The 25373-nt window shown below is 36.5% G+C and overlaps 1 protein-coding gene across 2 annotated transcripts in view; it reads right to left on the reverse strand.

The window, feature by feature from the left end:
* LOC129271305 (uncharacterized) overlaps window positions 1-18777 on the reverse strand; it is a 31439-nt gene extending 12662 nt beyond the window's left edge. Inside the window, exons 1-6 of one of the 2 annotated variants that reach the window (XM_064106453.1) lie at window positions 18593-18777; window positions 15908-16028; window positions 14792-14940; window positions 9422-9660; window positions 3107-3260; window positions 1247-1338 (exon numbers count right to left, since the gene is read on the reverse strand). In XM_064106453.1, the coding sequence (XP_063962523.1) occupies window positions 1247-1338; window positions 3107-3260; window positions 9422-9660; window positions 14792-14940; window positions 15908-15936 (663 nt within the window). In that variant the 5' untranslated portion in view covers window positions 15937-16028; window positions 18593-18777. Of the gene's footprint in view, window positions 1-1246; window positions 1339-3106; window positions 3261-9421; window positions 9661-14791; window positions 14941-15907; window positions 16029-18360; window positions 18479-18592 lie in introns of those variants that run through there. The other variant, XM_064106452.1, reaches the window with a different exon arrangement.
* Window positions 18778-25373: the final 6596 nt, after the last annotated feature.

Here is a 25373-nt window from a genome sequence, read left to right on the forward strand (position 1 = left end):
CCACGTTTTATGAACTAGACCAATACACTTATAGAGATATGATGGCAATTCAACAAATACCCCCAACGTGGCCAAAGTTCTTTGACCTTACATGACCTTTGACCTTGATCATGTGACCTGAAACTCGCACAGGATGTTCAGTGATACTTGATTACTATTATGTCCAAGTTTTATGAACTAGACCAACACACTTTCAAATTTATGGCTGTAATTCAACAAATACCCCAATTTGGCCAAAGTTCATTGACCCTAAATGACCTTTGACCTTGATCATGTGACCTGAAACTTGCACAGGATGTTCAGTAATACTTGATTACTATTATGTCCAAGTTTCATGAATCAGATCCATAAACTTTCAAAGTTATGATGGTAATTCAACAGATACCCCCAATTCGGCCAAAGTTCATTGACCCTAAATGACCTTTGACCTTGGTCATGTGACGTGAAACTCATGCAGGATGTTCAGTGATACTTGATTAACCTTATGTATAAGTTTCATGAACTAGGTCCATATATTTTCTAAGTTATGATGACATTTCAAAAACTTAACCTTAGGTTAAGATTTTGATGTTGATTCCCCCAACATGGTCTAAGTTCATTGACCCTTAATGACCTTTGACCTTGGTCATGTGACATGAAACTTAGGCAGGATGTTCAGTAATACTTGATTAACCTTATGGCCAAGTTTCATGAACTAGGTCCATATACTTTCTAAGTTATGCTGTCATTTCAAAAACTTAACCTCAGGTTAAGATTTGGTGTTGACGCCGCCGTCGCCGTCGCCGCCGCCGCCGCCGTCGGAAAAGCGGCGCCTATAGTCTCACTCTGCTATGCAGGTGAGACAAAAAATGAATTAACAAATGATTAATTGCAATAGATATTTATTGCTGCAACTCATTTCATTGTACGAGAGAAATATTGTTCAATTTTACGTGTATGTAAAAATGACACAATTATGATTCATGTAATAACATAAGATTAAGGAAAGTGGGGATGTGACATCATCAGCCCACTTAATTAATATTAATGACGACGTGAATATAACTTTTCCAAACAAATCACTGCTAAATGTTAAAATTCAATAACTTTGTGATTTGTTATTAGATTTCGATGAAATTTTCAGTATTTTGCTCTGTAAATTTTACTCTATTTATTTAGATACAAATATTTTCAGCCCGGAGTACCCTTTAAACATGATATTGGGATGGATTTATCCTTTATCCTTTGACCTCTGCATTCTTCATACCTGGATGGTGAAAGTGATATTCCTCATGTCCGGGTTGTCACATCCTAGTCCACTAGAACTTCTTTTCACAATAGTCGGGCCACTCGAAGGAACTTTAGAATGATAAATAGGATAAAAGATTTTATCAACCTCTACTGATCAGAAATATGAGAGTTTAACTACTGTATGAACGTAATTTACAATTAATATGTGCCTAGAAATAAATGTAAATTTCTTTGTGCATAAGAATGAACAAAATTAATTTACATTAATGGGTATAAAATAAAAACATTACAATAATGAATACATACATGTGCATAAAAATGAAGATAAAAATACAATGTTTGCATTGTAACAGTACATACGGTATTACAAAAGACTAGTATAACAACAAAACCGACAACAAAGGAATCGTTTTATGTTAAGCACAACCACATGTAAAACATACTGGTTGTCTAAAACCACCCTGACACATAGAATTACTTCAGAAGGGTAAGATGAAAACATGTCAGTGTGACCTTGATTTTTTTACCTAAAAAAAAAATGGCTTCCTGGGATTCATGCTAGTATCATACACACCAAATTATATGAGCCTAGGTTAAGTCAAACTGAAGTTATCGTGTTTACAAGGAAAAGTTTAAAAATCCATGATATGCTCCAGCTGTACTGGCAAAACCGAATTTTGTGAGTGTGACTGCAACACAAAAATATACAGATATTTTTTTTTCTTCATTTCCCAAAAGGAGTTATACTTTCCCCAAGGGATTATATTTTACCCAAAGCACACAGCGCTGAGGAAAATCAGTCTTTATTGCCTTTATGATCAACTTGCAACACTTCCTGCAGCTCCGCTCCGTCTGCGTTGTAATAAAAATTGTCAAACATTCAGCTTTTTTGAAGAAATTTCAAGTATTCCTGTTCGATATTTTCTCGCAGAAAAACTGTTGAATATCAGGGATTAAAGAGAGGGACAATGTGCATTAGATTCAGACTTTGTCTCTTAATATTATGTACAATTCAAACTTTATATCAAAATTCATATGACTGCGAGCAATATTTTTTGTCAGGGCTGGAACACTCAACTTCTATCTCCCACCTCCTCAAAAAAGGGGGATGGGCATCGTTGGCGATATTTCTGGCATTTTACGCGGAGTTACTTCTAGTATCTTTACAGGCATGATATTCCCCTGTGAAAAAAAATCTGGAAAATAGCCAAGGGTCGCTAAGTCAATGCCGAAGTCCAAGGCATCCCGGTAGGGGTTACAAGCTCTTGCATAGTAAAGAAATCAAAAGTGATTTATCAAGGTGAGTCTGCATAAGATCATCACACCAGCAACTTCTTAAGACTCCCAAGACACGTGTAGCATATGGTGCGCGAGCTTTCTCTGCCTCAGCACCTTCTCTCTGGAATAATTTGCCGTTATATTCAAGAATGATACCATCACTGGAGACCTTCACATCTAAACTGAAGTCTTATCTTTTCTAACAGTATTTATAGTTATTGGCACTTTGACACTCATCCAAACTTTCTTTCTTTTCTTGTGCGCCTCGGAATAGAATATTTCTAGGTAGATGGCGCTATATAAATGCCTATTATTATTATTATTATTATTATAATACTTTTAGCATTTGACTTTTAAAAAGCAGTAAAAAACAGCATGAGAATGTTCTTGGGCAAAGGAAAAAAAAATTACGAAAAAACTGGAAAAAAAATATTCAAAAAATCAGAAAAAAAGTATTTAAAAAAATTGGAATTCCGATTTTAATCGGAATCCGTCGAATCTGTGGAATTCCAATTTTAATCGGGAGAATATCATGCCTGTCTTTAGTATATTTACATGGGGGAGGGGCACATTACAGTAATAATGTAACATCTCTTACCATCCTCTTTAGTTGTGAAATTATACACTGTACTTTGGCTTGTGCGTTTGTTCAGCTCGCACCATATTGCGATGCTGTAGTTGGAAAATGGTTTGAGTCTGTGGAGGAAGAGACTTAGTTTTCCATCCGAACCACCGAGCTGTTTAAAGAAATTCTTGAAGATAAAAATGGACAGAAAGGAAAAGTGATATTAAACTAAATTAATACATTTTAAGTGTTACAATCCATAACAAATACATTATTTGTTTCACTCATGGGCAAGTACAAGGTATTATTAGTTTTAGTAGTAATTCTCAATATGACTGTCTGTGCATTACTTTTTACAAGTCTTTCAGTTTTACATTACTGAATGATTTTAATGTTATCTAAATACAATGTACATTTTCGATAAGGAAGATTTTTTTATTAATTACATGTAATGTGTTAACTTTTAGGATTGGTAATTTTCAACCAATTTGCTTTTCAATTTTGATAGTTATCATAGTTAGTTTAATATAAAATTTATTGCCCTCAAAAGTTAATGGTATCATGCTACTATCCTGTTTCCTTATTTGAAATTACATAAGGTATTTTTAAAATCATGTAAGCGTCCAAAATTTCAGTAATTTGACTGCCACATATGCGATTGAATTGTGAGATAAAAAACATTATTGAATTGATGTCCCCTCAGATGTTGAAAATTCATCTTGATTCAATGTAAAAATAACTGCTACATGTATGATATTGTAGCCAAAGAGTTCAAAAATCTATTTGTTGTTACACATGACACATATTATCATATGGATAGAAGAGCACCTAAAAATACTCGAGATCTCCATAACAATTTTAAAACATATGATATGTAATATGCTTATCTTATTTTATGCATTCATGCTCGGTATTAAGAGAAACTAATAAAAGGTCTTTAAAGGTAAAAGAAAGTACATATGTACATGTACATGTAGTTGCAATTATTTCATGAAAAAGTCTTCTAAATCAAGGTTGATTGTCACAATATTATCATATATCTAAATGTAGATCTATTACATTAATGTAAACTTTATCTTTATGAAATCATGAAATCTTAGCTCAAAACCGATAATTCTGATAAACCCCTAAACACATTAAAGCATTAATGTGGACAGTGAATTAATATTGTTTCAAAAAATACCCGACATTTGATGGAATTCCATGCTAATTTTGCTAATTTCTCAGCTATTAGGCATTTTCTTCCAGAGCCATTTGGCACATATTTTTTCTTTATAAAAACACTTGGGTGGTAATTTCATTGGATTGTGTTCGAACTCATTTTGAGATTGTTACCACAACTGTTCATCTTTAAGTCTACCTATTATAAAATCGATACCATATCAAATACAATATTCTCAACTAAAATTAAACAGGATTATACTTTTTTTCAAGTCATGTACAAAACCATTTCCTCATTGGTGGTTATACTAATTCTCTTTCAAGCAATAGAATACCAAGATTAAGTAGCCTTCGTCGATAGGCTTTCAAAACCTTGTATAGATCTCAAAATGAAATAATAGTTCTCGCTACAGGAATTAAGAGAATGTCTTCATACAATATATTGCCACCATAAGACTCATTTTCATTTGACTTCTGCAACTTTTTCATAAACAAATTAACAAAAGAAAATAACAATATTTGATCTCATCAATAATTGGTCTTTTCAAACAGATCTATGCTAAAAAAATGCTGTAAGAGTTTTTTTGGATAGATTATAAGAAAGCATTTGTTATGATCGATCACAATTTGCTTCTTAATAATATAAAAAGTTAAAGCAAAGAGAATTTAATTCCACTATTATTGTAAATTGGATATTGAGCATTTCATTGCAAAAGACAACAGAGAGTGAAAATAAACCAAACTATGTCTGACAGGATAGATGTGTACACATGGGGGCGTGAAACAGAGAGGGGGTTTAAACCCCCTCGGGCTTTAAACCGTGGACTAAAACCCCACCCCTCGGGCTTTAAACCGTGGACTAAAACCCCACCCCTCGGGACAAAAACTGGTCCATTGCTGTTTGTTATCTTTATCTGACCTATACTCTAATCATCCTGCTGTTAAATATGTTGAAGATACAACTATGTACGAAGTCTGTCCAAAAGGAAACAACCGTACTGTTCAGAGCGCTCTCAACGCTCTGATTGATTGGTCCCATTTAAATATATGCAAATAAATCCAATTTAAATTAAGGAGATGGTTATTTGTTTTACGAGAGAACACACCAAGTTACCTAACCTTACAATTACAGGAAACATTGTAGAGAGAGTTGATAAAGCCAAACTTTTGGGTGTATTTATCAATACCAAGTTGAACTGGGAATGTCACGGAAAAAGAAATCTACACTAAAGCAGCAAAATATTTGTACCTTCTCGTTCAATTACGAAGAGCCGGTCTAAGTCAGTTATATATATATGTTTAAATATTATGTAGCCTGGATTATATCTGTCCTTGAATATATGCAGACCATGGAGGATTGACTATATTAAAAGAACAGTCTGATAGGTTAGAGTCAATACAGAAGTCAGCACTGAAAATCATAACTCTAGGTCATACGATGATGCAATTTCTTTTCTCAACCTTGAATACATGTATTTATCCGACCGACGAAGAAAGCTTTGTCTAATACTGTACATGTAAATTGTTTTTTTTTAATGCAAAATCCCAGCCACAAACAAAACTGTCTCTTTAATACCGGCAAAACGAGAAATCAGATGTATACACACTTTATGATAGGAAAACCAATGATCTTGACTTGCCAAAGTGTAGACCCAACAGGTATAAAAATAGTTTCATTCTCTGGTGTTTATATAATTTGCAACGATAATGTATGTTTTATTTCAAATTCTTGATCATGTTTGGATTGAGTTAATGGCATTATTATGAGCATGCAAAAACAATAGTATTTCTTGATTTTGAGTATGTGTGTGTAAGTGTTTCCCTTTATTAAATGTATAATATTATTCCAATGTAAAATAATATCCTTACTTTAGATGTTTTTAAGAGTATATACTTTTTTTAATATAAAGTTTTTTCTCATTTTAAATAACAATAAATTATCAATCTTTGTAATATGAAATGTATTTGTCAACCATTTTTATTGTTACATAATCCAACCTTGTAAAATGAACAATATGGTAGCAATAAAAGATTGAATTGAATTGAAATTGAATAACAAAACATTTGACAAGCAAAACAATGGACAAATTTGTATTTTCTATGACATATCAATAATAGAAAGATGCAGTGGCTGCCACTATAAGTTTAGCTTGACTGCATGATAACTCTGGTATTTTATGGCATATACACGACATACTGATTAACCCTAAAAGGACTGGGCTATTTGAGAGATGTATTGAGGACGGGGGGGGGGGGGGGGGGGGGGCATGATGGCCCCCTCTTCTGATCTTGGCCGCCGTTCGCGCGATCGCACCGAAATTTGGCACACACATTCTTTACCACATAAACTACAAGCTACATGTAGTATAAAAAAATTCTGAAAATAATTTATGTATACAAATTTATTCATGAAAAACATTATTAGCATATTTAACACAAAATTTCGCTTCAAATTTCCTTATTTTTTTTACAGATGTCATCATTGTAATCTAATTTAAAGGTTTCCACACAGAAAAATTGTGAATGACATTTTTTTCATTATGTATTTCTTTGATTTCAGAATTTCTTATTTCTTTGCTTTTTCATCTTTTGTTTTTCATTGTTTATTTCAATGGAAATTATTACAGACCATTTAACAACTAAATTAAACCCTGAATTAATAAAGCAGATCAAGTAGAATGAAAAATAATCACCCTTTTATGAATTTCATCTCCCATAGACTTTGTACACAAAGTATCAAAATGAGCCATTTTCGGCATGACATTGCCTCGTAAAAAGTCACATGACGTCGCGATGCTATACCCGTATGTCGCAAATATGGTCTCAAAAGTTGCGCGAGACTTCAAAGAAAAAACTCAAACAATTTTGCGGTGCTATCTTTTTGCGTTTCGGAAATATCACGCGAAGAGTCGAGGGGGGGCCATCATGGCCCCCCCCCCCAGTCCTTTTAGGGTTAAAGTAGGTTGCAGGGTTTTCCACTATTTCCAGTGGGGGCATCATGGTCTAGTGGTTACGAATCTTGTCTCTCAGAGGGATGTGGGGTCGAATCCCAGCCATGGCATGTTTTACTTCGGCAACAAATTTACCCACATTGTGCCGCACTCAACCCACGTGAGGTGAATGGGTACCCAGCAGGATTAATTCCTTGAAATGCACTTCGCGCTGGAAGGTTGCTTGAGCTAAAGCTGGGGTAATAATAATAACAATGCGCCTAGGAATAGATTATTTCGAGATACATGTAGATGGCGCAATATAAATGCATTTAAGCTTAATTAGCTTAACCCTAATTCTCCCGGGGGGGCCATAATGGCCCCCCTCGACAATTTTCGCGATATATCTACTGCGCAGAATTTTTTGACCTCGCCGCTCACTGACTTTACTTTCAAGTCTCGCGCAAATTTTGAGACCAAATTTGTGACACCCGGGTACGCGGTTACGACATTACGCAACATTATGTAAGTGCATGTCAGACCCAAAATTGCTCATAAACGTGATTTCATGTACAAATCCAATGCAAATTGTGTATTTAGCCAAAATTCATTAATGTATCATTATTTCTACTTTTACTGATTAAACTTAATTAATTGTGCCTTGTTTATGATCAGAATTAAGTCTGGAACGATTTCCATCGAAAAGACAATAAAAAAACAAAAAGTAAAAAAACAGAGAAATACATAAGAAATTTAAAAAACAATAAAATACATAAGAAATCAGTCTTGGTACCAGAATTTTTTCATTCACAATTGTTAGGAATGCTATAAAGAATATTTTCACAAAAAATTAGCATTCTGGGAGCTTTATTTAGTGAATCAGAGCAAAAAGTATGATTTCATGAATAAATTAGCATAATTAATTCATATAAAATAAAAATATATGAATTCAGCGAAATTTACCAATGCAACTGCGTAGATTACGTCATTCTCTACCATCATGCAAATTTTCGTTGTGATCGCGCAATCAGCGGCAGAGGGGAGGCCATAATGCCCCCCCCCCCCCCCCCCCCCCCCCCGGAATGACAAGAATCAAAATACCCCGGGAGATTCAGGGTTAACAGCCTGACAAACTTGGTATTTTATTTCTGCAAAAGCATGCTTTTAAGCTGTCCTCAATTTCTAAAATTTTGAGATATGCAGTTTTAACAGCGCGGTGATGATATGACAGTCACATCGTGTGCAGCTGGTTACTTATGATTATCATGCGGTTAATTGAAAATAACGTTCAAGAGCTCAGAGCTGTCTCTCAAATCAAGTTTCACTTCCAATATTGCGAAAAAATGATAATGGATAATCATCTTAAAGGTCTTGAGAGTTCCTATACAATGATGTTGATACTCCATCTCAACAAGGGGAAAGTCCCTTTGCTCCATCAAGACCAATACAGTACAATATTTGTACCAGCTCCTTCAACATATCACATTGTACAACTGATACATTAGCAAGCAGTTACAAATATCATGCAGTAGAGAATGATTCCCACAAAGCATGAAAAGTATTCCTGAAAAACTGCAAAAGATTTTACATAATAAACTATACAGTGAAACCCGTGTATAAAGACAACTCAAACAGGACAAGAAAAGTAATCTTTATGGTCTTTACGAACAGGCTTCCAAATGAAATCTTGTGCTTGCAAGTAAATGAATTTTTCCTTTACCATTATGCCCTATAACTCCATCTGGAAACTGATACAATTTTTTCTTTCAAGTCAAGAAAAGAACCACAAGTATATAAACAAAAGTTCAAAACAAATTATTCTATAACTTTTCCTCGGATTACTATTTGTATAATTCTTTTTTTTTCCCTATGAAAATAACAACACAGCTTCCCCAAAAAATATCAGAAAATAGATGCTGCATGTCAAATACCCAAGGACCAATGTTTGGGCCAAATTTCATGAGCACTGGTCAAAAACTAAAGAAGAGGTTTGATCCGAAAAGATTTCCCTGGTTTTTAGGCCATAATATACTGCTACCATGGTAACACAGTATCCGACACATGTGAACATGTGTCTTGCACATCTTTTCTTCAAGATCAAATTTCATGAGAATTGGTTCAAAACTGAGGTGGTTGTTGGATCTGCAACATTTGCAATGAACCAACCGCCCAACCACCAATTCCCTAAATTATACCCCCCTTCTAACTTTGTATGATTATATTAAAAGACATTAGTCAAATTTTAACGTTGAAATACCTTTTTATCGTGCTTGGCTTTTGATCCGTCATCATTGGTCAGATTATAACTGCAATTGACACCATCTTTTGCTTCGCGCATACCCATGAAGATTGGTCTTTTGTCCCCTTCCCACGATTCTCCTTGACATTTGAGCTCCCGATCATCATAATACAGTGGCGTTTGACCACCTCGTATCACAATAGTTATGTTGGTGGAGTCGATGTATGTACCGGTAGACTGGATAGTCGGTGGCCCAACTGTAACGAAAATAGATCACAAGGTTCATTGCCACATGAATTTAATTAGGCCTTTTTCAGGACAATCTTCAGCATAGGCTAAATTCTAGTTGTGAAATGAAATGAATTGAAACAAAATCAAACAAGATGATCACTCAAATCGGATTTGAAATGTTTGCATATAAATTTACATCTATCTAAAAGGGATTCTCAATTGTGTGTAGTAGTAATAAATGCTTCCACAATTGCCGCAGAGCAAACTTTAATATTCAACTTTCAGGGAGAGTTTTACCGAGGAAGAGGGAAGCAATTCCTCAAAAAGTTGTGTGCACTGAATAGGTACATGTAGCCTAGCTTAACTGGGTAATAATAATAGCAGGGTCCGCTTCATGAACAATTTTCAGAACTGAAGTGGCTACCCTGGGTAAATATACGGTTAATATTATTATTATTATTATCATTGTTATTATCATTATTAGTAGTAGTAGTAGTAGTAGTAGTAATAAGTATTAGTATTATTATTATTATTATATTATTATTATTATTCCTCTAAACAGGATCAAGTCCGTATTTTTTTCTTGAATAACTTTGCTCTAACAAAAAGCACCAAGTAATTTCAAGTGCAACTAGGAACTTTACACTACTAATGTCCGAGAGTCTTTCTTATCAATCTGGTTGTACCCAAGATAGCTGCCTTCTGAATGTCGTACATCCGAAGGTGAGGAGAGATCTTGGTTATGCAGGCTTCCATTCCCTTCTTCACCATTCCTGAGTGACCAATGATGACTGGTGTGACCTCTGCTTTCACGTTCCACATCCTCTCGATCTCAATCCTTAGGTCTTGATACTTGAGCCGTTTGTCTCTTTCCTTTACAGCAATGTTGATATCATGGGGAACAGAGACCTCAATGATATTTACTACGTTGTTGTCTCTGACGATGATGTCCGGCTTGTTGCAGTTGATGGTTCTATCCGTTAGTATGCCACAGTTCCAATATATGGTGCTGTTATTGATCGTGGTGATCGTTTGTGGCTGATGTTCCCAAGCGTGATCACAAGTCATTTTACCGCGATCCTTCAGTAGTTGCCAATGGATAAGTTTGGCAATATTGTCATGTCTTGTGATGTACTCAGTTCCAGCAAGAGTCGAACATGCTGATACCAAATGCATGATTGTTTCGGTCTCTTTTCCACACATCCTGCAAGTGTCGTCTGTGTCTGTTCTGAGGATAGATTTTTCGTAGGCACGGGTCCTCACCACCTGGTCCTGAATAGCATAGACGAACCCTTCAGTTTCACCTCTTAGTCCCGCCGACTTAAGCCATTGATGTGTGTCTTTCTGGTCTACAAACTCCCGATGCGTCTGTTTTTCATGGTGGCCATGAAGTCGCTTGGATTTAAGTTGCTCTTGAAGTTTCTTGTGAAAGGAGCATTTAAGTCTTGCCTTCTCTTTTTCACCGTAGGGTAGTGTCAGTCGATGTTGTGCCAATAAGATAGATGCTTGCTTGTTAATGGAGTATATTGCTTGACATTTATCATAATCGAGGGATATACTCGTCAGTATATCAGGTGGATTGGATAGGTAGTTGGCGAGGTTCGTTGCTTCCATATTCCAGACCATCTCAATTTGTTGTAGACCTCTTCCTCCAATATCACGGGGAAGGTACAACCTTTCGATTGCGGCCTTTGGGTGATGTAATCTGTGCATCGTTAATTGCTTTCTGGTCATAACATCTAGGCCACATATATCAGCTAGTCTCCAGTTAACAATACCAAAACTGTATCTAAGCACAGGAATGGCTAGAGTGTTGATCGCTTCAATCTTATTTTTGGCATTCAGTTCGGATTTGAGGATCAGCCTGAGTCTTCTTTTGTATTCTGATCTTGCCTTCTCCTTCATTGTGTTATGGCTAATGACATCATTCTCAGCTATGCCTAGGTATTTATATGTCGAATCATTAGTCAGTTCCTTGATTGATGTTTCCTCATCTTGCACAAACATGTCGCCTGTATTTACCCTCCTTCCTCGTACAAGTGTAACTTTGGCACACTTGTCTATACCAAACGACATCTTGATGTCATCGCTGAAATGTTTAACTACTGCTATCATCTTGTGAAGTTCATCGTCATTTTTTGCAAAGAGTTTGATATCATCCATACATATCAGATGGTTTATTGTCGTAGATACATCTTGCCCTTTGTATCTGTAGCCATAACTCGTAGCGTGTAAGAGAGAGCATACTGGATTGAGAGCTAAGCAGAATAAAAGAGGAGATAAGGAATCTCCTTGAAATATTCCTCTCTTGATTCGGACCCCCTCCACTGTCATCGAACGGGTGCCTATCGTAAGCGAAAGAGTAGTGCTCCATTGTTTCATGCCTGCTGATATGCACTTGACTATTTGTGGATTGATGTGATACATCTCTAGAACTTTGATGATCCAACTATGTGGTACGCTGTCAAATGCCTTCCTGTAGTCTATCCAAGCCATGGATAGATTGGTCTGTCTTTGGCGAGCATTACCGATTATTGCTTTATTTGTCATTAGGTGATCTTTACAACCCTTCTTTCCTTTCCGACAACCTTTCTGAGTGACCTCCATTATGTCATGATCATCGATGTGTCGTTCGATGTGCATGGCAAGCGTTGATGTCAGCAGCTTATACATAGTATTAAGGCAAGTGATTGGACGATAGTTCTTAGGTTGTTTTGGGTCTTTGCCTTTGTACAGTAGATAGGTCCTTCCAATTGGCAGCCATTTCTCAATAGTCCTGTTCCCTCTGATAATGTCATTGATGATTTTCAGTAGATTAGTATGGGTGCTACCAAACCTCTTTATCCAGAAGTTTTGTACACCATCTGGTCCAGGGCTTTTCCAGTTCTGAGTGTTCCTCATGATATTGTGTAGTTCAGGTAAGGTCAGGTCTACTAGCTGCTGCGCTGGCACATTGGACCATTTGTCTGCTTCCGACTGAATCCAGGGAGTTTCTTCGTGAGTGATATCATTATCCCAAAGTTCTTTCCAGTAGTTCTTCATATCATCTGCCGATGGAACATCTTTCGTCTCAGTCATCTTTGAATCCAGCTCACGAAAGAATTTCTTTCTGTTTCCATGGAAGAGTTTATTCTGCCGTTTGAAATTGTTACTCTTTGTGTATCTCTTAACACGGTGTTTGAGAGCATTTATCTTCATTTTGAGCGTTTCTATAACAGTTGTCCTAGTACGGGTCTTATCGTCAATGCGATATTTCTTCTGAAGTCTTTTGGCATTGCTCTTCATCCGATTGGATTTGATGTTTCCCTTATATACTTCTCCGAGTTGAGCCACGTCTTTATGTAGTTCTGCTATCTTAGTTTGTAGCCTTATTATTATTATTATTATTATTATTATTATTATTATTTTTATTATTATTATTATTATTATTATTATCATAATACCTTTACTAATAACACAATCGAATAAAAGAAATCAATGTACAAATCAGGGTGCTTGAAAATAATTTTTTTCACTTGAAAATCGGTCAACTTTCAGTGAGGAAAACAGGGCAGCCCTATTAAAGATAAATGCCAGTTGTGGTAACGATCTCAAAATTACTTTTTACAGAATCCAATATACACCTGTAATGATCACCCAAGTGTCTGTTTGTATGAATAAAAAATATGTGCCAAAGGATTCTGGAAGAATTTGTGTAATTGCTGAGAAATATGCAAAATAAGCGAGGATTCGGGTACTTTCCGTCGGGTCTTTATTCTAGCAATAATAATACATGTATACACTCTCCCACGTGTGCCAATCTGTGTTGGCGATCTTCAGTGTGATCATTTTTCAGCTAAGATTTTATGATTTCACAAAGTTCAGTTTATGTAACTGTACCAGATCTAGATCCACGATGATATATAGTAATACTTAACCTTGGTTTTACAGACTTTCTCACGAAATCAGTGTTTTACTGCAACTACTTTCATTTAGCTTTAACCTCAATCATTTGGAAAACTTTCCTAATAATATCATCATTCCAATTTGCATTCATTAAATCAAGTTTACGTGTACTTCTCATTTATTGGAAATGTTAAGTCATTGAGAGTGAAAAGTACTGACCTACATGTTTATTCGATTTTATCCAGGAAACAAGTCTGTAATTATTGCAAGAATAAAAACATAATAGATACATAGGTGGTTGGACAGAGACTCGAAATATCTTTGTAACTTGGAAATATAACATTATTTGTAAACAATCTGAAAAAGCCGGTGTTTAAACAGAGTCATAGAAGTGTAGGAATTGTAGAATACACACAGTCCATAACCTCAAAAAAAAAATATTTAATCCATATTTTATTGAAATGAAATCTGAAAATAGAAATTTACTCCAAAATTCTTTTAGCCTGATTGATTGATTGGCTGCCACTGTGCAGTGCAAGATCGACGCACATGTAGCTCTATCCCTTGAATTGTTGGACGCCAATCAGGGTAGCAGCAACTCCAATCTTTTCTTAACGTCTTTTGTTCTGACGCGGCCGGGGCTTGAACTCTCGACCTACCGATTGCGAGACAGACGCTCTACCAACTGAGCCAACATAGTTAGAACCTACAGGTAGATGCTATTACAGTCAATGGTTGACTATTAAAAGAGAGAGTGTACCTAGATCTCATTAGTTTGAGGATGATACAGGGTTAACAAAATTTTAACAGGTGCTACAAGTATTATTCTATCTGACAGGACAATTACATCATACTTTGTCTCAATACAATCCAACTTATTCATTCCTCCCACCCTCCAGTGACTTTTTTTGTTAAAGTTACAATAAAGTCTAAATATGCAGGGTATATCTTTTTCATGACGTCGGGGCAAATACAGAATTTGGGGGCTATTAATTTCTTTTTAAGGGCTACTTTTTTAGGGGCAAAAAGCAATTACCTGGTATGCAGTAGACTTTAAATGCAAATAACATTCTGCCATAATCCTGAATATTGTTTGCAACAGATCTTGGGGCAACTGTAAAAATGCTTTTGGGGGGAATTTTAGGGGCTACTTGGGCTCCCATGAGGGCGAAACTGCCCGTTGCCATCGTGTTTTTTCTACGCTGGTCTAATGGAATAATTGTGGCTTTCTCTCATACAGGTAAATATGTAAATCTACAGTAAGTCACTTACCTCGGTAGGTTGGGTCAGAAAACCAAAAGTTTGTTTCTTGTCCGGCTGCTTCTAGTACAACATATAGCCAACCTTTGAAAGGACATTTTTCATCTTCCAATAATCGTCCTCCAAGGAAACAACTTGTATCATTGGTGGAACAAAGGTTTCTACCATGAAAAGAATAAGATCAGAAAAAACATGAGTGTCGCTATAAAGGCCAGCACATAATACGCCTGCCTGTAACGCCGAAAATTGACTTATGGGTCAAGCAAGAAGAGTGGACGGTGGCGACTTCACCTTTGACCTTCTGACCTCAAAATCAATAGAATTGCTGGGATCTATGCTAGTATCATACACATCAAATTATATGAGCCTAGGTTAAGTTAAACTGAAGTTATTGCGTTTACAAGGACTGCAGAAGAGTAAGATAAAAGTATGTCACTGTGACCTTGACCTTTGACCTTTTGACCTCAAAATTATTAGACTTCCTGTGATCCATGCTAGTTTTATACACACCAAATTATATGAGCCTAGGTTAAGTCAAACTGAAGTTATCGCGTTTACAAGGAAAAGTTAATGGATGCCAGACGGACGGACACCGAGATACCATATTAATACGTCCCGCGTCCCGTCTAGGACGGGCGTATAAAACCATTCACTATTAATAAAGTAAAAATAATGTTAAACGATGGTAAAACCATAAAGTGAATTCGGGTTATAAAGTATAAATTATGTAGTGTTCAGAGAAGTTCCTTCTGACAGAAGCCCATATTCTGAACTTGTGTTTAATTTAAACTCTGCTGTACAGAAATAATATAGGTAATATTGCTTTCTACAGCATTAAAGCATGAGGGAAGAGTAAAGCAAACATACAGGTAAGAAACAAACTGTGTAAACAAACTTTTGGTAATGCATGGGCTGGATAATCCAAAGGTTTATACACGAATATGAAAGAAGAAATCTGATTAGTTACCAGGTCAGTGATTTGATAATATACATGCAAAAACGATCTTGATTGACCACTGCTACTACATGTATGTACATGTACATGTCAAAATGGAAACGTTGCGTTCCGGAGTACTGTAGTACAGGCATATTAAACATGGGTACAATATGCATGAATAAACGACTCACTTCTTTCCTGGAATGCTTAGATTGTACATGCCAGTGTAGTTTTCCAACGGGTCCCATGATGCTTCAAAATTCAGATCTCCAAGATCAGTCACTGTTAGTGAACTGAGTGAATGTGTATAATCTGCAGGGGGTGATGAAATAAATAGACCGATAAGTAGGTCTACATGTATTTCTGTCAGGGATATGCTCCGCTGAGACTTCGTCCGACTCTGTCAATAGACCAATGACGGTCATTGAGCTGAAAGTCGTGGAGCTCCACCAACACTTTAACTACAGCATCTATGGAGCACCCTCCTCGATTACTCCCTAAATTTTGCTTATTGACGGGGGAAAGGGTAAGAAATAATAAAGATAAATTTACATTAAATACATTCAGCTTAGCACCTTTCCGAAATATATGCTGGAAAATAGAGAATTTTGACGACAAACAGATCAGGATAAGCCAGGTTCTTCTTCGATTGCCGTCAGCACAGCTACAGCTGAGCGTGCGAACGTGCAAGCCAATACGCTGGCCAGCGCGTCCGTATGCTCAGCTGTAGCTGACGGAGATCGAAGAAGAACCTGGCTGATCCTGATCTGTTTGTCATCAATATTTGCAATTTTTCGGAAGGTGGTAAGCTGATTGTATCTATATAAATTTATCTTTATTATTTCTTCCCTTTTACCCCATCAAAAAGCAAAATTAAGGAGTAATCGAGGAGGGTGCAAAAGCGCCCCCTTTTTCTATAGACGCTGTAGTTAGGGCGTCAGTGGAGCTCCACCATTATAAGCCCAATGGCCATCATCCGTCTGTGTAGGAAGAAAAACAAATCAGAAAATGTTGAAAACCTCCCCCGAAACAGCGGATTTATCGGTCTAAAAAATGAATAACAATAAGAGAGAATAAGAGTGTAATGTGGTATCAAGGGAGAGATGGTAAGGGGAAGGTTAAAAACATCAGGGCACAGTTGAATTACATGTGAAACAAGCATAGTAGACATTGTTTATACTTGATCATGCAGTACAAGATATCAGATCTTTTTTGTAATATGGTACATACCCCTACTTATTTTTTTATATGTGTATAAATTTTGATTTTTAACAGTTATTTGTCTGATCTCTCTGGGAAATAAATGAAAAATGTCAGTACAATTTTTATACAGATTTATCAGAACTAGTGTTCTAGCTAGAGCCCTTTTAGAAGTGGTCGAAATTTCACAGCAATACATAGATTTTTTAGGCCAAGTCGGTGGTTTTAAATCTGACTGTGAATGAACATCATACAGATCTATAAGCAAATCTTTGAAAATAAATTATGTTTATTGTAAACTATAGATGCAAATAAAACAAGATTAAAGATGGAAATAAATGTCAAATGCAATTCTTATTTGCAAGGAATTGTGTTTGAAATACTTTTCATTTGGATTTGAAATGGTGGTCGCAAATAGTGCTTTTAATGAGAGGTGGTCAGAAATCTTATGTGCCTCTGTCAAGGCCGACCACTGCACTCTGCAGCTAAATCACTGCTCAGAACAGATGGTAAATCACATTCACGTCATGCCAACAGTCATACATGTTATATAGCTACCAATGTTTTTTGTTTTGGGGAACAATGACAAAAAATGTCAACATTTTAAGAAACGATAGGTGATAAAATAAGCAAACTATTCCCCATCACATTAAAGGACAAGTCCACCCCAAAGAGAAAAACCCACCAAGCATAATACTGAATATTTCATCAAAATCGGATGTAAAATAAGAAAGTTACACTGTATGACATTTTAAAGTTTCGCTTAATTTCACAAAACAGTTATATGCACATCCTGGTCGGTATGCAAATGAGGCGACTGATGACGTCATCCACTCACTATTTCTTTTGTATTTTATTATATGAAATATTGTCATTTTCTCCTCAATGTCAAGTGAAACAATGCTTAATTTCTCCCTGAACATGTGGAATAAGCATTGATTAATACTATGGTTCCGTCAAGTTGGTCCTTTTTGTCAAATCTGTAAAAAAATGAAATATTGTATAATTCAAACAATACAAAACAAAAGAAATAGTGAGTGATACACATCGTCGACTATGTTATTTGTATAAATATCACTAAGTTGTGCATATCGCTGTTTTGTGAAAAATAAGCGAAACTTTAAAGTGTCATAACTTTCTTAAATACATCCGATTTTGATGAAATTTTCAGCATTATGCTAGTTTGATTTTTCTCTATTTATTCAAATCAACATTTTTCTGGTTGGTTGGTGTTCGAGTTAAGTTGGCGCTCTTCAATCTGGTAGATTATCTGCGCCTTCTGGGGTGGACTTGACCTTTAAAAAACAATGATTTTGTTATCAAATAAACAGACGTTGCAATGTCAAAAAGTGTTAACAAAAAACAACTTCAACTAGAAACTAGGTATTTTAAGTTGGTTTGACAAAATTAGAATCATTAGAATTAATATAAAAATGAGGCCTACCATTGAAAAAAAGGACAACAATAAATGCAATTAAAATTCTTCCACATTCCACCATCTTCATTCAATTCATGAACTTCACGTTACAAGTTGGACTTGGAGGAGTGCACACACAATTTACAGTCCACTGCATTCCCACTCAGTGATGTTGTCAGCTAGCCAGTTGCAGTAGGGATCCCAAAACGAAAATCTAATTTTTGAAATCTATGTTTAAAAGCATTGAAAAGTACCTCACCTGAATCAGCATATTAAAAAACCCCAAGTGAATGACTTTTAGTGTTCCAAAGAGATCTAAATATCTGTTAATCTGAGGCTAAAGTTGGTCCGAATTGTGACAGATTTGTGTACAAATTTTTCTTTGAAATTTCGTCGACACGTACGGACAGAGCTCGGCACTGAACGAGAGATTGTGGGCGTGTCCTTTCTCGCCTCGGCCTATTGTTACCCAAATACACAACTCGAACGAAAGTGCGTTCACCGTCCCAGTTAGTCTCGGATCCGGGCTTATCCAAATAAACAATGATTAAATAACAACAAAAAATAGAAAGAAGAGAAAAGAGAAAATAAATGGCTCAAATGCAGTCGTTTGGTGACGGATACTGTATGCTCTGACCTCTTGCTGATATAAGGATTAGACATGACATAAGTTTTATGCCATGATAACTAAAGCATGGGGGGCGGGGGCACTCTGACTTTCAAAATAATTAATTATTTAAACATCTATATCTAGGCAAGGGAGGGTCCAGGATTTTCCAAAGGGGAGGGGCACTATTACCGGCGGCAGTCAAAAAATTTAGGGGGGCACCAAAATTTTTGACCAAAAAAAAGATTATCAAAGGGCCGGAGGACCGAAAAAAAAAAATTAGCCCAAAAAAGGTAACAACGTCCCCCTATAGGCAGAGGGGTCGTGTCCCCCCTAAATTTGAGGTGGGGGACAATCGCCCCCCCCCCCCAAAAAAAAAAAAAAAAAAAAAAAAAATTGCAGTGGACCCCCCCCTAAAAATTTCATGTGGTCTCCCCTAAATTTTTGGGTTGATAAACTTTTTTTTTTTTTTGGGGGGGGGGGGGCTTGTCACTAAATTTTGGTGTCCCCCCCCCCCTAAATTTTTGATTTCCGTTGCCAATGGTCCCCACCTCAAATTTAGGGGGACAGGGCTTATGGAGGGCAAATTTGATAAGCATTACAAATGTTTTTACCAAAAATTCAAAATTTCGTCCCTAAAAATTGACAAGCAAAAAATAGGGCCTATATATATGTATATATATCCTCACTTTCAAGGGGGCATGCTTGGGTAAAAAGGGCATGTTTATTACAAATTGCAATTTTGGCTCTCGATAATTATGCCCCTTGGATCCACCAGTAATCTAAGGGGAATTTTTTGTTTTTAGTTTTGATATGGCTACCTTCTCGGAGGGCGTCCTCGCCGCGGTAGCTGGATAGTGCTGCAAAAGAGTAGGCCTTATACATCTTTTGCAGCATTAACTGACACTCCGAGACTTATAATTATTTTACCTTATACTTAAAAATGAATAATACAAAATAAAACATAACACTTGTTTTTAGAGTAAGTTGATGTCAAAATATATTCAGTCTGGGGCATGAAGACTTGGAACTCCCATATCATTGTACTTGCCTCGCTTGATTTGTATCATAATTTTTTTTTTAATGTTTCCACATTAAAATATAGATCTAAGTACAATGGCCAGAGATAATAGTACGAATAAGCTAGCAGAATTTGTATCATACCACCCATATTATTGAACGCCAATGAAGGCAGTTTACCTGTTTGCTTTATCCCACTTTTCCACCAAGATCTATCCCTTTTGCGTGTCATGAAAGCAGTTTTGTGCGCAGATCTAGCGTTCGGTAAGACCACATGCAGTCATTAATAGGTCTCTTTAATTTTTTTCCAACATATGATGTCTCATGCTTTCTTTAAAATTAATAAATTAGAATCCTTGTATATGGCCCTGGGAAGTGGGGTGCTTGGGTTGTGACCCCCAAGATTTTTTTTTTTTTTTGCTGGTGGTGCGTTTTTTTGTACACGTATGGCAGGGGGAATGGAGCGAAGTTGAAAGTGGGTGAACAGAAAAGGGGCACTTTTTAGTGCTTTTAGAAGTGGGGGCATTGAGCCCCCCCGCCTATCCCCAGGATCGCCACCCCTGCACCAGAGGCAGCACCCCCTGGAAATCAGTTTAGTATGATATTTGACCAAAATCAACTTATCTTTAGAGAGATAATCTCTTTGTTTTGGCTTTTTTTTCAAAGCCAGCAACCTCTCTTTAAAAGATTTCTTCTCGGGCAATCCTCATGATTATCTCAAATATTTGAATATTTTTCTTCAAAGCATCTTTATGTGACGGATGGTATAATCATATTACTAGCAGTGGCGGTATGGCCACCCCCCCTCCCATTTTTTTTTCAAGTAGTTTAAAACAGGAAGAAGAATGACATGGATTTTTGTACCGAATTATTTTCATTAATAATTTTATTGGTAGAAATACGAGAAAAAACATTTTTCATATTTAGCCACTTTCAAAACTATTCCGTCGCGGCTCCTGGAAGAATGGAGAGATGGATGGAAGGAGAGAAATAAAAAGGATGAAGGGGTGGATCCAGCTTTCGCCAAGGGGGGGGGCAATTTTTTTCACCCATATTTTTCCCCAATAGGCCGTGCGAAGATGATTTATATTTGTTTTTTTGAAGAAATGTCACTTCTTAGCTTTTGTCTTATAAATCAACATAAATATATGATATCATAACCCTTTAAGTAATGCGAGCGCAAAACGCGAGCTAATTTATCAACAAAAAAAATGTGTTTTTTCCCAAAGTTTGACATTTCTGGGCAATGTTTATCATGAAAAAGATGTGTATGCAACTAAATAATTACTAAGAACGCGAAGCGCGAGCAGAATTGAAATCATAGGCACTTTTTGTAACTTAAACAGGATAGGTATATAACTTAGCAATTGATGCGAAGCGCGAGCACAAAATTTGAAGATTTAGACCTAAAAACGAGACATGTCTATTCATGTCTTTTAAATCATGCATGGAAAGGATATCAAATTTCCGATCTTTATTACTTTAATAATGCTCGCGCAAAGCGCGAGCACCGCAAGATTTTTTTTTACGTTTTGAACTGATCTAAAAGGTACCTGTTAAGGACTGCTTATTTCACTTAGCCATGGAAACGTTACATATTTCAACAATAAAATAATGCAAGCGCAAAGCGCGAGCCGATTTTTTTTTTGGACACTTCTACATAAAGAATGGAAAATTTAAATCAATTATTATGACCATGAACATGATCGTCGCTATAAAACAATTAATGCGAGCGTAAAAAATCAAGAGGGACACTCTATTCATGTTTTGTATAATCATGAAAAGGATGAGATAAGAAAGAAATAATAGTTCATGGGCGGATCTATCGCCAATAGGGGGGGGGGGGTGCCAATTCGTCTGGCAAACTCGTCCACTCACTACATGGTCTATTTTCATTAAGTCTAATGTCAATCTGTCCATCAACATTTCGTCTAACAGCCATTGGTCCATTAACCATTTGGTCCAATCATCACTTCGTCTAATAGCCATCTCGTCTATACCACTTAATCTCATAACCGGTTGGTCTAATAGCCATTTTATTTTCATTCATTTTGCACAATTAACACTTATAGTCCAATTAAATGAAATGGTATATGGACCAAATGGCTTTTGGGTCCACTGGTCATTAGACGGAATGGCATTATACTAAATGAAAAAAAGACTATGTGGTGATCGAGTTGACGAACTGATGGACCAAACGATAGAAGACGAGTTTGCAATTAAACAAATTGGAAATAAACCGGGGAAGGGGACGAAAAATATTTGCATCGGTACTTTCCACAATCAGCCGCTCAAAGTTAAAAGGGGTAGTCCTAACAGTCACTTCTTTATTCTCATTAAACATCATACACAAAACACAATATACAATAATCTCATATGACATAGCCCCTATAGTGCGAGTGCGAAGCGCAAGCTAAAATATCTTTGAAATTTCATGTTTTTTATCCTCAAAATTGAACATTCTGGGCAATGTTTGTGAACTTGAACAAGAAGTGGGAGCACGAAGCGTGAGCGGATAAAAACTGAGATATATAGACCTAAAAAAGGAACACTATTTTATATTCATGTTTTCTAAATCGTAGAAGGATGGGTAATTGGTTACACCTTTACTTATATAATGCAAGCGCGAGAAGAAAATTTCTGATATTCTAATGTGAAGCCAGATAATTTAAGCATGCTGTTTTCAATACAGGATAAGCAGCCCGTCTCAATAAACATGCGTTTTCTAGAATTCGTGCATTCTTAATACACTTTTTATCACGGAAATCAATAACGCGAGCGCGAAGCGCGAACTGAAAATATTGGATATTCCGATGTGAAAAGGTCAAATTAAGCACTGCACTGTGTAGGAAAATAATCGTGAAGTGGACATGGATTGCTCTTAAAAATGAGGCGAATGCAAAGCATGTCGAGCTGAAGTTATTCTGGCCTGTAGGACCGGGACATTCTAAGTCGGACAGTTTTCATCATATGAATGACTGTCTTCCGATTCCTCTTCCCAAGCGCAAAAAGAAACATGTCGATCTTCCATTCTGAAAAAAATGACAACTTAATTACGGTATTAGGAATTAATGAAATGTATATTGATATCTTCTTTACTAATCTAATCAGCCTAATGAGAGTGCTATATTTGTTGATATTAAAGTGTTAACCCTGGAGATTATAAGCACTTTTGTAATTATGAATAGGATGCAGTAATTAACGTACTTTCAGAAATTAATGCGAACGACAATTGCGAGCAAAGTTTTAATTTAATAAACTTATTATTAACTAAAAAAAACTGTAATGAAAGGGGAATTTAAGTACTTTGATTTATATATATTTCAGGTATATAATATGATTCACCAATCCAAGCACGTGCGCGCAGTGCTAGCTGATGAGATTTGACAATCAGACCTAAAAAGTTATATTTTGAGAAATTTATGGAATAGGGCCTACATGAAGAGGAGGTACTCCACAAATCAAATAATGCTAGGGCACAGCGTGAGCTAAAAATGTTGATACTCAGATCATAAAACAAATATTTTACAAAGCACTTTTTTATTGATTCGTTATATACCTCAGTCACATTTTTTCTACGGCGGCCGTACGGCGAGTTTAAACTTTTTTTGTACCAGCTAAATATAGGTGGTTTGAATAAAAATGAATAAAACAGCTGTTTTCGACTCTCCGTACGGCCGCCGTAGAGCAAATGTGACCGAGGTATAAATAAAAAAGAATAATGAAAGTTCAATGTCCTAGCTGTATAAAGTATATGTTTTGTATTTTGACTGGAAAGCTTGAAATGTCAAGCTCATATATATCAGCCTATTGAGCAATACGTATAACTCATCGAAAATGAGCAATGTGAGTGCGAAGCGCGAGCGAATTTTTTTTTTTTTTTAAATCATCAAAGTCTCCCCTCCCTAGTTTTATTCACTTTTCTCCCTCCCTTCCCCCCGGCTTCATTTCCCCTCTCTTTTCCTTCTGTTTCTTCTTCCTTCTCCATTTTTTGTCTTTATCCGCCAACAGGGGGGGGGGGGGGGGTGACCGGCCCCCTGGATCCTTCTATGGTAGCGATGGTGAAAGCATTTGAATTATTCACCTCACAGTTTTAAACGGGGAAAATAGGAAATGGCTAAATTTTGAAAATCATTAATGTGGAGCCCTGTTTAGTTTCATCCATGACTTTCCAAAAAGGGGCATTCAATACAAAAAATAAACAAGACCTAGTATACTAGACCCCCCCCCCCCTTCTTAATAGGTGAAATTTTGCTAGGAAAAAAATAATTCCATACACAAAATTCCTGGGAAAAGTTGAAAAATAAGTCCTCACTTGAGAATGAACGACAAAATCCACTAACAAATATTTGATATATTACGGGAGGGGGCACCTTTATCTTTTGATCTACACCGGGTATTTGTCTGTCGTACCTCCTGGTAAATGAAACAACAAAATCAACAAATCACCGTTGCACTAGTACTAAATTTTTTGCGAGTATTTATTTTTTAAATATTTTTGTTTCTAATGGTATTCATTAATTATCAGGGGCGGATCCAGCTTTTTATAAAGGGGGGTTGGGGTGGTATGCGAGGGAGCGTAGCGACTGAGTCCAAGCGAGCGGAGCGAGCGAGGGGGGAGGGTGTGGGAGGGGGGTGTCCCCCCTCCCACAGTAGGGAAAATTTTTGAAAATCTGTGTGTGAAAATGGTGTTTTCTTGCATCTAAAACACCACTCTTTTTGGTATAGAGGTCGTTGCCAAATTAACCCCCATGAAAAATTGTAAAATTAAGTTGCATTTTCCTGCAATGTAAGGCCAGTTAACAACACAGATACAAAGAATTGGGGACCTTGGAATAAGCACTGTTAGCCTAATACTTTTATTATGAACAGCTTGTCACTGATACTCACTGGCAAATCTCAGTCAAATATGATGGACTGGCAGAAAATCCCCACCCAAACGACACTTAAAATATCCCCAAAGTTGCCAAATTTTGACAGAAAATCCCCAAATTCGATTTTCATAAAACTCAATATTATTTTCATTCCCAAATATTTATTTTTCATCCCCAAAGACTTCAACAATCCCCCAATTTTTTTTTTTTTAATGTGGGGAATTTGGGGATGAGAATCGGCAACGCTGGCCTAGCTTGTCACTTCGGCGGTGGCCCGTGTCCTCAAAAAAAGCTGATGTGGGGGCAAGGGACTCTGTGACATTTGTTCGCCCAACCCCCCCCCTCCCCCAAAAAGAAATAATAATAATAATAATAATAAATGAAATAAATACATAGAAATATAATAAAATAAAATAAAAGTTTTAAAAAAAGATAAGATTTAAAAAAATGGTCCCCGGATTTTTTTTTTTTTTTTTGGGGGGGGGTTGCAACCCCCCCAACCCCCCCCCCTCTAGATCCGCTTCTGATTATATAGTGGA

The sequence above is a fragment of the Lytechinus pictus genome, chromosome 11, assembly GCF_037042905.1.
Source record: "Lytechinus pictus isolate F3 Inbred chromosome 11, Lp3.0, whole genome shotgun sequence".
Taxonomy (NCBI): Eukaryota; Metazoa; Echinodermata; class Echinoidea; order Temnopleuroida; family Toxopneustidae; genus Lytechinus; species Lytechinus pictus.